At 40.7% G+C, this 13,985-nt stretch overlaps 2 protein-coding genes across 3 annotated transcripts; both read left to right on the top strand.

The window, feature by feature from the left end:
- The first annotated feature begins 545 nt into the window (after window positions 1-545).
- LOC127757438 (uncharacterized) lies at window positions 546-4,902 on the top strand. Its single transcript, XM_052282938.1, has 2 exons — window positions 546-1,081; window positions 1,199-4,902. Exons 1-2 carry the CDS (start codon window positions 625-627, stop codon window positions 1,621-1,623), a joined length of 882 nt encoding a protein of 293 aa, XP_052138898.1. The 5' UTR covers window positions 546-624; the 3' UTR covers window positions 1,624-4,902.
- Window positions 4,903-5,596: 694 nt separating this feature from the next.
- On the top strand, window positions 5,597-12,639 carry LOC127757437 (probable tRNA N6-adenosine threonylcarbamoyltransferase, mitochondrial). Of its 2 annotated transcripts, XM_052282936.1 has the most exons (13): window positions 5,597-5,934; window positions 6,054-6,098; window positions 6,225-6,299; window positions 6,381-6,477; window positions 6,899-6,989; window positions 7,637-7,686; window positions 9,495-9,685; window positions 9,804-9,889; window positions 10,438-10,516; window positions 10,591-10,674; window positions 10,765-10,879; window positions 11,201-11,289; window positions 12,293-12,639. In XM_052282936.1, exons 1-13 carry the CDS (start codon window positions 5,677-5,679, stop codon window positions 12,416-12,418), a joined length of 1,386 nt encoding a protein of 461 aa, XP_052138896.1. In that variant the 5' UTR covers window positions 5,597-5,676; the 3' UTR covers window positions 12,419-12,639. The 2 variants fall into 2 exon arrangements, 1 of the variants encoding a protein (XP_052138896.1); XR_008013450.1 differs by lacking the exon at window positions 12,293-12,639 and having other exon boundaries at window positions 10,775-10,879.
- The last annotated feature ends 1,346 nt before the right edge of the window (window positions 12,640-13,985 follow it).

Genomic DNA, 13,985 nt, shown 5'->3' with positions numbered 1-13,985 from the left:
TACCCACTGAACTATTGTGGCAATATGAATTACCCTCCTTAATTCAAAAACCAGATATTTTTCACTCTTAACTTTTTATACCAGACAAACTACTCATTTGATAGACTCCAGAGCGGTTTTAATCCTACGTGATGCACATGTGGCAATTCATACAACATAAGAAAAAATATAAAAAAAGTTAGGGGCCCAAATGTGGTGACCGAGAGAAGAGGCAGAATTGATAAGTGGGCCACACTACCTTATTTTCTTATGTTGACTTATGCCACGTAAAACCAAAACCGCTTCGGAGTCAGCTAAGAGGACAATTTGTCCGATATGAAAAATTGAGGGTGAAGAATATCTAATTTTGAATTGATGAGGTAATTCGTACTGTCACATTAGTTTGGGTTGGTAATTTGAACTTTTTTTTCATAATTTTATATGGTTATAAATATAGTCATATTTTTAAAAAAGTTCAGTAGCTTAAAGTATATTTTCATGACAAAAGGAGATATATAGTTTGGTAACCAAAGTAGACATTTCAGAGTCTCAGATTTTCAATCTTCTTTCCCCCACCTTTATAAGCCTCCATTCATCCATCCGGCGCCGTCCACCTACCTCCTCTCTCCGACGGTCCGACCCCCCATGGCGACCCTCCTCTCGCCGTCGCCGGCGTCGGGAACAAGCAGCAGCAGTGATGGCGGCGGCGCCCGCCGCCTGTCAGAGCTGCTGGAGGAGCAGCAGGAGCCCTTCTCTCTCCACCTCTTTCTCCTCGACAAGGGCTGCTCCCCCGCCCTCCTCGACGCCGCCTGCTGGCCGGCCGCCGCGCGGGCGATGAGGCGGCGGCGACGGCGACCGGCGAGCGCGCTTCTCAGCGTCATCCTCTCCAAGATTCTACCGCGTGGCGCCGCGGCGGCCAAGAAGTTTGGCGGGAAGCGGCAGCAGCAGCAGCAGCCGGCTGCGGCGGCGGCCATCGGCGACGGCGCCGGCGAGGACGACATGGAAGACGAGGAGGAGGAGGAGGAGGAGAAGCAGCTGAGCCCCGTCTCCGTGCTGGAGCAGAGCCCGTTCCAGCCGCCAGCGTCGCCTGCCTACTCGAAAAGTAAGCAAACGTGTACACTCACCTCGCGTCTCCTTCGTCTCCGGCGCGGCGGCGCCATTGCTGCCGCCACGTGGATAGCTCAGAGCTCACTCGCTCCACGTACTTCGACCATCGCAGAGGCCATAGTCATCTTCAGGGAGCTCCTGGCGGCGGCCTACACGCCGGCATTACCCGACCACCCCGTCAACAACCACACAGCAAGCTCGCCGTCGACAAGCTCCTCCTCCTCCTCCTCCTCCGCCGCCGCCGCCTCACGCTACTGGGAGGAGGAGGAGAAGCTCGAGGCGGAGATCGCCAAGGTGCACGGCCTCATCGCCGCCGAGATGGCGGCCGGGTGGAGCGTGTGCCCCGTCGGCGACGCGCGGCGGCGCGTCGGCGCCGAGCTCGCCGCCGCCGTGCTGGAGTCCCTGACGGAGGAGGCCGCGGCGGCGCTGATGCTGACGTGGAGCAACGGACGGCCGCGATGCGATGATGACGACGACGACGACGCCATCGACGACGATGCGAGGTGTGTGGTTGTTGCTGAACAGAGTTGCTGGTGATGATGTTGATATGTGTTTACATTAATTTTAACTTAAATTAATCTTAATTCTTTTGGTGATGATGATGATTATGTAGTTGATGTGTATTAATTATAGCATAAAATATGTTTAGTAGTAGTTGCTGCTATTAGGACTGGGTAGCTACCTCTGTTTCTTGGCATGAGTTCTCTTATGCCAAAATTATCAAGTTAGGAGAGTTGTATATATGGTACTATATTTAACACAAGTGAAAAATTGCTGCAATGTTCCATTATGGAAAAAAAAAACAAACTATGTAACATATAATTGGATTGATGTGGATGTATTTTACATGATTTGGTATCAGCCAAATATATTTGAGTATAACATATGTTTCCGAAACCAAAGGCATTTGATTCTGTAGCTTTCCCACTAAACACACAGAAAAGAAAAATATTAGGTGAGAACATGCATTATTTCCTCTCTAGAAAAATATGCATTATTTTGCCTAATTAACCTGCTAAATAATTTTGAAGAGTGGGCCATCTCTCAGTTTCATTCATTTCTTTGAAAGACAAGTTTCAACTATTTAAACCAGCATGCATGGTGGTTTGATCTGGAAGTTCATATGGCGACATCAACACAAGCATAGTTGATCCGTGCTATCCTCTCTCCTGCTATGTACTCCAGTTTATAAGATCCATGAAGCCATTTCTTTCGATTACGTGGATGATCCATTGGTACATACACCATCTATACAGTATACACACACTACACTTACACATTCACAAGCACAATATCTAACACATATTTAACGTCTCTTTTTTTCGCTTATATTTATACTTATCAGTTAAAATTTAAATTTTTTACCTTAAATTTAAAGTTGATTTTGAGAATTTTCATCGTAGTTTATTTTAAATCATAAGAACATGTATATGAAAGTTTTATTCATAAATTATCGTTTACAAGTATGCTTTTTTTTTATATTTCTCAGTAAGCCGAGCGATGAGGCTGTAAATAGAGGAGATAGAGGTTTTAAGACTTGAGATCATTAACAATTCCCTAGAAGTCAGGGGCACATCACTACATCAGTAGCGCTTGTCCCCCGGTCAACCATTTATATTTTAAAAACAGTCCCACTAACTACAGAGCTATAGAGCAAGTTTAATATTATAATCAACTACTTTTTTTTCAAAAGTCAAAACATTTATAGTAATCTAATAATCTATTTTTACAACAGTTATCTATAAATATATGTTACATCATTAATAACTAGTCCCACCTCTTATACACATAACGTGCTAAGATCCGTAGTTTATTTTTCTTCTCTCTTTGTTTTATCATAGTTTGCTATTGTACTTAGTCTTATATTTAGTGACATTTTAAAAACATTTTAGAGACCACACAAATCATATTATGGGCCTGTTTAGTTCGCGAAAAGAAAATTTTTGGCTGTCACATTGGATGTTTAACCGGATGTCTGAAGAGTTTTTCGGACACGAATGAAAAAACTAATTTCATAACTCGCCTGGAAACCGCAGGATGAATCTTTTGAGCCTAAATAATCAATCATTAGCACATATGGGTTACTGTAGCACTTATAGCTAATCATGGACTAATTAGGCTCAAAAGATTCGTCTCGCGATTTCCCCCTTAACTGTGCAATTAGTTTTTTAATTTATATTTAATGCTCCATTCATGTGTCCAAATATTTGATGTGATGTTTTTGGGAAAATATTTTGGAAACTAAACCAGGCCTATATCATATCATAGAGGAAATGTGTCTTATTAGTAACACCTACAATAATACCAAAATTTCATCGCGTATTCGACTACTACCAAGGACGCCGGGCCATCGATCGGCCATTAATATATTTGTATTCTTTTGAGAGGATTCATGTGCAAAATAAACTTCAAATTTTTTTCTTCTGGCCAACCAACTTTTTGGTGGTACAAGTACGTAATCCTACGACGCACACGTGTGGCAGGGCAGCAAAATGTGTACGGATGGGATGAATTGTATAGCGCTGTGACACTTTGGGTTCAAGCAAAGGGAACATATTTCTTCCATTCCGTTCCGTTCCGTCCTTGCTCGTGGCCAATCAACCCTCACGGACGCACAGCGCCGTTGTCCGGTTACTATTGGGGTACGTTGGGCTCGACAAGGACGTCCGAGCTACTTCTACCTTATAACCTACTACTAATACTCCCTCAGTTTTAAATTAATTGTCATTTTAGTTTTATTATAAGTTAAAACATTTTTATCTTTAATCATCGATATAAAAGTTCGTATAGTTTAACAACGTGTAGATTATATATGTTATGAAAGTATTTCTCATGATGAAACTAAAAACATAAAAATTAGGCAAACTTTGCTACAGGACATCAAGACTTTGTGATTTTACCAGTCGGACACCGCACGAATTCACTTTTGGGGAAAAACACTATCTAAATGTGGTTATTTGCTAGTAGACATTACGCCCATTAAATTATTAATTTTCAGGTGAATATGAGAGATAAATAGCGTGAAAAGTCAAAAATGCCCTAACCCCACTTGTCATTTTCTTCTTCCTCCTTATTTCCCCTTTTCTCCCAGTTCCACAATGCCGCCGCCGACGGTGTCTAGACCACTAGCTTCCGGAACGACAATCGTGTTGGGCGAGCAATGCTGGAGTCGGACAGGATGTGCGGCACCTTGAGGTAACACGGCCCGCCGCGGGGAGCCCTCATTGCTATGTGACGAGGCTGCTGCTGCTGCTGTTGCTGCTATTGTGACTGTGGGGCGGTGGCGGTGGCGGCGGTAGCGCCGGGTGGTGCTTGGGGAGCAGCGGCGTCGGTGACGGGAGCGAGGAAAACAGAGGCGGCTAGGTGGTTGTGGTGAGGAGCACTGGCGCAGTGTGGTGGGACACGGAGTTAGTCGGCGTGGGCCGAGGCGAGCTGCTGCCGGCGACGCCACCGTGTCCTTCATGTGTCACCGCCGCTCCTCGCACCACCACACCATGTCCTCCTACTCCACCTTGGACGCCGTGCACCCCATCGCCCCCTACTAGGCCTGAAAACGGTACGAAATCTTTCCGGATTATAGACCTATTTTCGAAAACGGAATCTGTCGGTCGGAATTTTTGGAAACGGAAACGAATTCGGAAATATTTTCTCGGGAACGGAATCGGAAATGATAAGGGCAGTTTCCGTCGGAACTCGAAATCAGTCGGAAACTTTCCAAAAATTTTCTCGGAATTTCCGGAAATTTTCTTGGAATTACCAGAAATTTCGTGACTGAAATACTCTGGATTCTTTTTTTAAGCACTAAATAGTGAATGTTTGGCTGTTAATTTTTTAAAAAAATATTTGTTATGCAAATCTAAAATTACATAATAATATTTTTTTTGTCCTGCATTGGGATTTATCAACAACATTACTCTTTTAAACATAGATAATTTATTCAATTGGATTTATCAGTTTGAGAGGTTTTTTATTCCGATAAATTTTCGTTACCGTATTCGCGCCGGTTCGTTTTCGCTCCGTTTTCGGTTTCGATAATATTCGATTCCGTTTTCGTATCCAGGGTTTCCGATTCCGATTCTGATTCCGAAAAAAAATATGAAAACGAAAACGATAAAGATGGTTTCTGTCCGTTTCCGTTTCACCCCTACCCCTACGAACCAGTGTCGCTGCCGCACCGCACAAATTGGAAGACAGGAGAAGGAAGGAAGGTAGAAACGGAAAATGAAGAGAATAGATGGAAAACGTGACGGTAGTGACACGATTCTAATTTTGTGAAATTTCAGTGGCAAGGCTACGAATAGACAAATTGTAGTGTTATTTTTCTGAATAGACAAATTTGCAATGGTATGGATCCAATTAACCCTTTAAAGGACAAAAAGGAGTATGCACTTTTATACTTTTATTATGAGCTTAACATCACAAAGAATTTGTGTACCCTACTATAGTAATAAATACAACCAAATGCCATCATGCATTTTCGTCAGTAATTTTTTTCTTTAGACTTTTGGAAAAAGGAGGCACACACGTGCGTCGGATGCAAAAAGATCGGTGTTTGTTGAGAGACCCCAGTGTAACCCGAGCCAGAGTGGAATGGCGGCCACTCTTCTCCCCACCTTATCGCCGCCGGCCTCCCGCGCCGCCGCCGCCCTCCTCCTCCGGCGAGCCCCACCGCTCCCCTCACCCCTTCCCGCTCCCCTCCTCCGACGCCTCCTCGCCCCCGCCCCCTCCCCTCCGCTACGGTCCTCTCCTACCTTCCGCTCCCTCGCCACAATGCCCTCCGCCGCCGCCGCCGCAGACCTCCTCATGCTCGGCATCGAGACCAGCTGCGACGACACCGCCGCCGCCGTGGTACGCGCGGCTCACTCCCCTATTTCAGACCGCTTGTAGCAGTGGTGGAGTCGGTGTGTAGGATTTGTTTGTGCTTAGTGCCTGGCTCTTTGTTGTTTTTGTTGGTTGGTTGGTTGCAGGTTAGAGGCGATGGCGAGATCCTAAGCCAGGTGGTATCTTCCCAAGTGAGATACTATACTATGCCCCCTGCTTCCCTGTTCAGCCCACTTACACTTTGTTTCTGTATTATTGGTCATGCTATGCTCTGTGCGCTGCTGATTGTATTGTTTTGTGCTTACAACATTTGGAAGGAAGATTTACTCGTGAGGTGGGGAGGCGTCGCTCCGAAGATGGCCGAGGAAGCTCATTCTCTTGCGATTGATCAGGTTTGGCTTTCAGTTTCAGAGTTTCTGTTCAATCTTGCTGTTTTTGACATTTATGTTATAGATTTTGTATTTTCCTTGCAGGTTGTTCAGAAAGCACTTGATGATGCAAATGTGTCAGAAAATGATCTTTCAGCAGTGGCTGTCACCGTAGGACCAGGACTTAGTTTATGCCTCAGAGGTATCAGCTTTTGTATGTTTACTCCTGATCAATAGGATTAGCTGGTATTTACTGTTATTATATCTTATATGCTGGCATAGTTCTGAATTTTCAGTTTGTTACAGAATCTTGTTTGCATCTTTCAATCATTCTCCCCACCCCAAACCCCGTGTTCTCACTATTAGTTCGCTGAGTATTTTAGATGCAGGGCATTTCTCATCATTAACTTGTTTGCCCTTTAGATGGTGTTACTTGTTGTAGTTCTTTATCTTGTGCAGTCACTCGCAATGTCAACCTGTAAAGTAATCGATTGTTGAAATGATACATTGCATATACTACTATTTACACAGTCAGAGTGAACTTTATTGATTTTACTTTTTAACCTTGCTGAGTCTCTCTTACATTTCTTTGAAGGCTATTTAACGAACCATATAAATTGCAGTTGGTGTTCACAAAGCTCGAAAAATAGCGAAATCATTTCGCCTGCCTATTGTTGGAGTTCATCATATGGAGGCACATGCATTAGTTTCCAGGTATCCAACCTTGGTTTTTATTTCTGAGTTATGAAGATGACATTCTCAACTGATGAAACATAAGTTCCTTTATCAGTTCACTGCCAAGCAATAGTAGATTTTTTTGGCTGAAACGATGATGTTTTTTACTGTCCATCTGTAAGGGATTTTATGTTTTTCTCTTTATTTTTGTGGATTTAGTTCTAGAGCACGACTGGTTTCTGTTATGTACTTTTGCACTTCCACTTTTTTTCTATTGTATATTTGTAATGTCCATTAGGTTGGTAAATTAGCAATTTTTGAACCGAAAAGTGAATGATTTCTTTTTCTACTGGTATTACTTCCGAACATTTGACCAACATCTTGCTATGTAAAAACCACATAACGATATTTGAGCAGGAACAAATTTGCAACTATAAATTATTTTTCAGTGCTACGTGTTTTGCAAAATGAATGTATTGTGATGAAATGCAAGGTATGAAATTTAAATTATTATTACAGAAGAGCTTTCTTTACCAGAAATGCTAAGACCCTAAGCCCTAAGACTATTGTAATCATGCCTATACTTAAAGTAATTATATAATCCTAAAAATGCTATCATAGCCACCTAACCTATTGTTATTGCTATAATCGATGCATTTGTATTAATGTAGTTCTATTGATGTCAGGTTAGTGAACAAGGATCTTGATTTCCCATTTTTGGCCCTCCTAATTTCAGGTATATACTAATCAAAATGTTTTATGACTTTATCCCTATATTCTGTGGTACTATCAATTTTTTGTTGAGTTACATCTCTACAGTAACAATAAGGCTCTTTTGAAAAATATTTGATGTTTGGTAAACTTTGAATGTATAACATAGATTCCATTGGAACTTGCATAAATTTATTTATATTTCCAGTTTGAATACATCATCAATCACATGGTTTTGGAAGTAGTGCCACCATGTTGTGCAGTTCTTTTGCAATGTAGTGCTAATTTTGCTAATATTTTCACTAAAATACATAAAAACTTCAAATGTCAAGCAATTGACCCCACGATTGTGTGCGTGTCCTCTACACGCTTCAAAATTATGGAGTTGCCCAAAGTCCGCTAAGCATGACCATTCGCTTTACCACTAGACGTAGCTGTACTCATAAAATTGATGGACAACAGTGCCTAGTCTAGGATTGAACCCTATTAGGCTTGTCCTTACACCTAGTCAGTCAGCTTTTGACCTGATGGGGTATTTGTTCCGTCCCTGCCACAGTTTGGAAGTACTATCTAAACACCCGTGCTTTATATGGATAAACACTAATCATACATTCCCTAGTATTGTGAAACAAATGAATGTGATTTTCTTCATAAAGGCACCCTTCGCATGTTCACACAGTTATAATTGTAACATTAGCTTGTGTACATGTACATGTGAATCTTGGACCCTTCCATGTTAAATTTGTATTTTAGAAGGCCAAATAATAAGATAACAATATGTAGAATAACTTTCATATGATATTGAAGAACTTCTAGGGGAAATTCATAAAACCTATAACATAAAGGAGGTGGAGTAGATATTCACAAGCTCCACCACCATACCCTTCTTTTAGAAGGACTATGTAGTTTTTTATGTTCTATGTACAAATATACGAGGTGTGTAATGAACAATCTTCATGGTTAATTTATGTCTCTATAGTCAAACTACAATATAGGGAAATAAACATTTTTAAGCAGTGCTAGTTGGCAGGCAACTCCATTTGCTACATCTCGATACTTTATTATATCCAGTTTTGAAAAACTACTTTTATTTCATTTATTTCCTCCTTTCAGAATGCAAAATCAATCTTATGATGGCCCATTGCAATCATTGATACAATATGCGAGTATGGAATAAGCTCAATCAAATAGAAAATGGGATAACAAATACTCCCTCCGTCCCAACTCCCAAAATATAACAACTTTTAGCCCTCAGAATTTGTCCCAAAATATAACAACTTCTCCACCAACATTCTCTTCCCAACCAATCACAACCCTCCGCCATTCACTTTTCTCACCTACCTCCACTACTCATCCAATCACAACCCTTCAACATTCACTTCTACCTACTTTCTTAATAACCATGTCCAACCCTAAAACTTTTTATATTTTGGGATGGAGGGAGTAATACCCAAACATAACAGAAAAATTTGCTACAGGGCATCCAAAAAACGTGCAATTAGCTGGTAGACACCGCAAGAACACGAATATTCTATCGGGCACCATAAAAAACTTGTAATTAGCTGTTGGACACTCGTGGTCTTATTTTATTATTTTTGGAGGAATTGGAGAGAGAAATACTCATTAAAGACAAGTTTGCCCTTGGTCGAACTTATTTTAACTCGACTGGGTCCGGTGCAAACCAACCACAAGGCCACTCGCAGTAAATCGATTCCATCGCAAACCCTAGATTTTGATTCTTTTTGACAGATATACTTATGTTGAAACATTACGTGTTTGGTGAATTTTCTTTTATGACGTTCGGGCAGCTACCTAACCAGTTAATATGTTCAGGAGGACACAATCTTCTTGTTCTTGCTCATGGACTTGGTCAATATGTTCAACTGGGAACTACAATAGATGATGCAATTGGTGAGGCTTATGACAAGTCAGCGAGATGGTTAGGTCTTGATATGCGGAAAGGTGGCGGTCCTGCTCTTGAACAGCTTGCCCTAGAAGGTGATCCAAATGCTGTTAAGTTTAGTGTAAGTTTGCCGACGTAGATATTTTGCATCCACTGGGTAGATATGTTGTGTTATCCACCTATCATGACTGTTAGGTCAACATGATGTTTGCTTGCCTTCTCTTTTTGTGAACTTCCAGGTTCCAATGCGACAACACAAAGATTGCAATTTCTCTTATGCTGGTCTGAAGACTCAAGTTCGATTGGCTATTGAATCCAGAAACATGTATGGCTGTTTTAGTCCTTGTGCCATTGTCTTCATTGTAAGATTAATATGCCTGCTGGTGTGTCAAATAAATAGTGTATTTTGGCATGCTGTTTGCTCTCCTTGACTATAATATTCTAGATTAACAAGCAGAGACTTGACTTTAACTCTCAATAATCTACAATACTTGTTTTTTAATTTTACTGAAATTTTTTTTATGTCAAGCACTAGGAATTAACATGAAACTATTGCAACCATGCAAGGTCGTTGTTCTTTTTATTAATTAAAGAACACCCACACAGGCATTATGCTATAGCGTATATACAATAACCTGTGCTTGAAATGCGCTAGATCAAATAACAAGAACGACAAAGTGGGAACGATAATGTTTAACAAATAGCAAGAGGTTGCAAGTTGCTAGAAAACTGGTTGTTAGAAAAGGTATAGAATGTTTCTGTTTCTTTATTGGCGAAGGAACATTTTTAATTATTACATGAAACAGACATGGCAGTCTCATCGGTTGTGACATTTGGTCTCGTAACTCTTCTGTTGTTTTTGTGCTATGGTAGATCAACAGATGATATTCGTATTTCATCCGCGACAAAAGATGACAGACAAATAAGGGCGAACATTGCTGCCTCTTTTCAGGTTTTTACATCATAGGCAATGTATTTTCATTATTCATGAAGATTTTGGTAGTTTTCTGATGTTGACCTCTGCAGCGAGTTGCTGTTTTACATTTGGAAGAAAGATGCCAGCGAGCAGTTGAATGGGCATTGAAGATGGAGCCTTCTATTAAATACTTTGTAATTCAGATATCTTGATGTTGATTCATTTTAGAATATTTACATTTTTACATTAGTTCATCCAGTGTGTTATTGACTCAGTTATTAAAGGTTGTTTCAGGAGGCGTTGCATCAAACCAGTATGTCAGAACTCATTTGAATCAGATCGCTGAGAAGAATGGCCTACAGCTCGTATGCCCTCCCCCAAAGCTTTGCACTGACAATGGTAAAAAGTTTATTTGCATGATCAATTGAATAGTAAATCGGTAATATTCAATCATATTATTAACAGAAGTATTTATGATTTAATGCCATTTTTCATGCCACTCATTTCATATCTTCATTTTTTATCTCAATCTAGACTCTACATTATTTATTTATTTTTGTGTCTTGGTTCTATGTTGTTGTTATACTGTTTATTTTCTGTCCTTTTGACTTGTTGAGAACTTATTTTTGACTGTTTCTTCCATACAGGGTACAGATTCCTCCTAATTCCCTTAGTTATTCTTAAGCAGTTTGCACATAATTCTGGCATCTTCTTTTGCAGGTGTCATGATTGCTTGGACTGGTATTGAGCATTTCATTGCAGGCAGATTTGATGATCCTCCTGCTGTTGATGAGCCTGATGATATGCAGGTAACATGACAAACTAATATGCTCAGTTGATGAGTTGAACAAAACAAAGTGCACCATCAAGCACAGAAAGCTTTTTTTGCTTCTTATAACTTGGTAGTTTAAAAATGCATTGATACATGATCAACTCTTTGCTGCTACAATAAAAAAAGGTCGTGTTAAAAGGCAGTTGGTGTTGCTACTGATAAGGAGGAAGAGTGTAAAGCTAAACCGATGGCATTTCAACAAACATTGAAATGTGAGACTTGGATAGATTATATCGTGTTCTTGACCTTAATTTGGGTAAATTTGGCATATATGTCCTTTTAATCCCAAGTAACTGCATTTGGCACTATAGTTGAAGTTCGATAATTTCGTTTACATCAAGTCATCCAGAGTCTTTTTTTTCACCCACGACTCCCAAACCTCAATACTCAAATCTCAAAACTAGCAAATTACCTGCCAAGTTTGGTTTTGGTGGTATTTTCATCTTGCGACCTACCATATTATAAGCTTAGAGCCATATGGTCATCGAACAGGTGAGCTTGTGTTATGTCAAAATTGCATCCAAGCCAGTCAAACAATCCACATTTTCACCATCTTCCCCATTCCTATAGCTGCCTTTATATTCCTCCTCATGTCTCCTTCAGTTTGACACTCTGGGGGGATTGATCAAATAAGCTTGGCCTGTGAGCAAAGCTAGTCAATATTTATGATATCAGTAGCCATGTGATGGTGGCAGATCCACCACGAAGATCAGTTTATGAGTTATTTTTTATCCAAATGTTTTCCTATAATTAATATCATGGAAGATGGAATTCGCACATTGTCAGAACTCAGAATCAGGCCGTCTAATTTTCTTACATTAAAATAGAACACACTTCAGATCGACCTGTTGTGTATTTATGTTATGGAAGGAATCTTGTACTTGGTAATTTTACTCTACTCCTGACGTTAAAACAGTGTAAGTTCTATGTTTTATAAGACTGACTGGCTATTATCATGCCTGATAATTGTCTTAACACAGTATGACCTGCGTCCAAGGTGGCCTCTTGGTGAGGAATATTCAGAAGGAAGAAGTGCTTCTCGGTCAATGAAAACTGCTCGAGTCCATCCATCACTCACATCGATGATACAGGGTTCTGTTCATTAGTAGTTTAGTGGAAATTGCAGGAGCATTTGCCCATTGAAGCTAGTGCTTTCATGTGCCATGTGGTTTATCAGTTTCAGTTTTAGTGATTACTGAGGCGCGGCTTGTTTCGAGTGAATAACTCGCAATTTTCAGTCGCAGTTTAGTTGAAAACCATGGGGCCTGTGAGCAGTACAATTTGTCTGAAACTTCGATGTTGGTTTTGGGGCTTTGGGCTTGTGCAACTGATGTTAGTGCTTAATGCCTGAAATTCAAAATGCTTTGAATGAAACTTCGATGTTGGTTTTGGGGCTTTGGGCTTGTGCAACTGATGTTAGTGCTTAATGCCTGAAATTCAAAATGCTTTGTATACTTCAAACAGAGGCTGTGTTTAGTTCTACACCAAAATTAAAAGTTTGAAGAAATTGAAACGATGTGGCCGAAAAATTGAAAGTTTGTGTGTGTAGGAAAGTTCGATGTGACGGAAAAGTTGGAAGTTTGAAGAAAAAAAATTGAAATCTAAATAGGGCCAGAATCCCTAATTTTGTTTTCTTTCGAGTCATCCTTATCCAGTCCTTGATCATTGGATAGGCATGGAAACCAGTGATTAGGAAAGTACGACCGTGCTTGCTTCCCCTAGCCATTTCAGTTTTCAGAAGCTTGAGGCACTATTGAAGATATCTTTCTTTTGTTTCTAGGATCGGTGCCCAATAGAATACAAGGACGAAATTAGACCAAAGTGATAATGTGTGCGGTGTTGCATCTCCTTTGGGCAGAGTTGCCTGTCCTTGCATCAAAGAGCGCGAGCACACGCATACCTATACCGGTAGCGCGAAAACTAATCGGCGAGGCATCTCGATATTGCTTTATTGCGCGACGTCAATCATGGGAGTGGTTCCGATAGCAATCGGTACTAAGGGCACCCACAATGGTTATCTATAGACTCTCTACAAGAGATTCATGTCAACATATTTTTCTACATGAAAGATATTAAATGAAGAGAGAGAGCAAAGCTATCTACTAACTTAGAGATGGTTTATATAGAAAAACGAGGCAATGCATGAGAGAGCTATAGATACCCATGTAGACATACTATTGAGGTGATTTACTATTAATTTAGTCTATTGCTGAGATATACATATTTTATAGAGAGCACTTACTTTACCATTGCGGGTGCTCTAAGGGTGAGGTAACTAGTTATGACAATCCAGCTATGGTCATCGTTGTCACGTCCATAGGTAAAGATTTTCTCTTCTCTCCTTGTTTTCTGATCTCTCTATATTAATAAAGGGTGTGGTAGTGTTTTAGTCTGTTGCTTGATGTGTGTTTGATTTTCTAAAATAACCGTCCTTTTTTTTTGGACACGGAGAGAGATCGATCGCCTGGGCTTTTTCGGCCGAAAGCCTACCACAATTAGGCCCAAAGTCTGCTTGCTAGCCTCAGACCGTGCTTGGATGGCCCGCTCGAGCCTCCTAGCTAGCTTCAGACGTCCTGCTCCCTTTGGAACTTGGGCGAGAAATTTCAGTATTTGCCATCAATGGTAGATTGCCACTTCATTAGCAAGCCTTTCATATTTATTGCGAATTTCTTC

Source organism: Oryza glaberrima, chromosome 12 (assembly GCF_000147395.1).
Source record: "Oryza glaberrima chromosome 12, OglaRS2, whole genome shotgun sequence".
Lineage (NCBI taxonomy): Eukaryota > Viridiplantae > Streptophyta > Magnoliopsida > Poales > Poaceae > Oryza > Oryza glaberrima.
Note: the sequence above shows the minus strand (reverse complement) of the source record. Positions and strands in the feature narration are given on the sequence as shown.

Excerpts from the sequence above, each read along its gene's own strand:
- LOC127757438 (XM_052282938.1), top strand. The coding sequence starts at position 625 with ATGGCGACCCTCCTCTCGCCGTCGCCGGCGTCGGGAACAAGCAGCAGC. Across the intron at positions 1,082-1,198 it reads GTCGCCTGCCTACTCGAAAA|AGGCCATAGTCATCTTCAGG; the intron begins GTAAGCAAACGT and ends CGACCATCGCAG.
- LOC127757437 (XM_052282936.1), top strand. The coding sequence starts at position 5,677 with ATGGCGGCCACTCTTCTCCCCACCTTATCGCCGCCGGCCTCCCGCGCC. Across the intron at positions 6,478-6,898 it reads ACTTAGTTTATGCCTCAGAG|TTGGTGTTCACAAAGCTCGA; the intron begins GTATCAGCTTTT and ends TATAAATTGCAG. Across the intron at positions 10,880-11,200 it reads AAAGCTTTGCACTGACAATG|GTGTCATGATTGCTTGGACT; the intron begins GTAAAAAGTTTA and ends CTTCTTTTGCAG.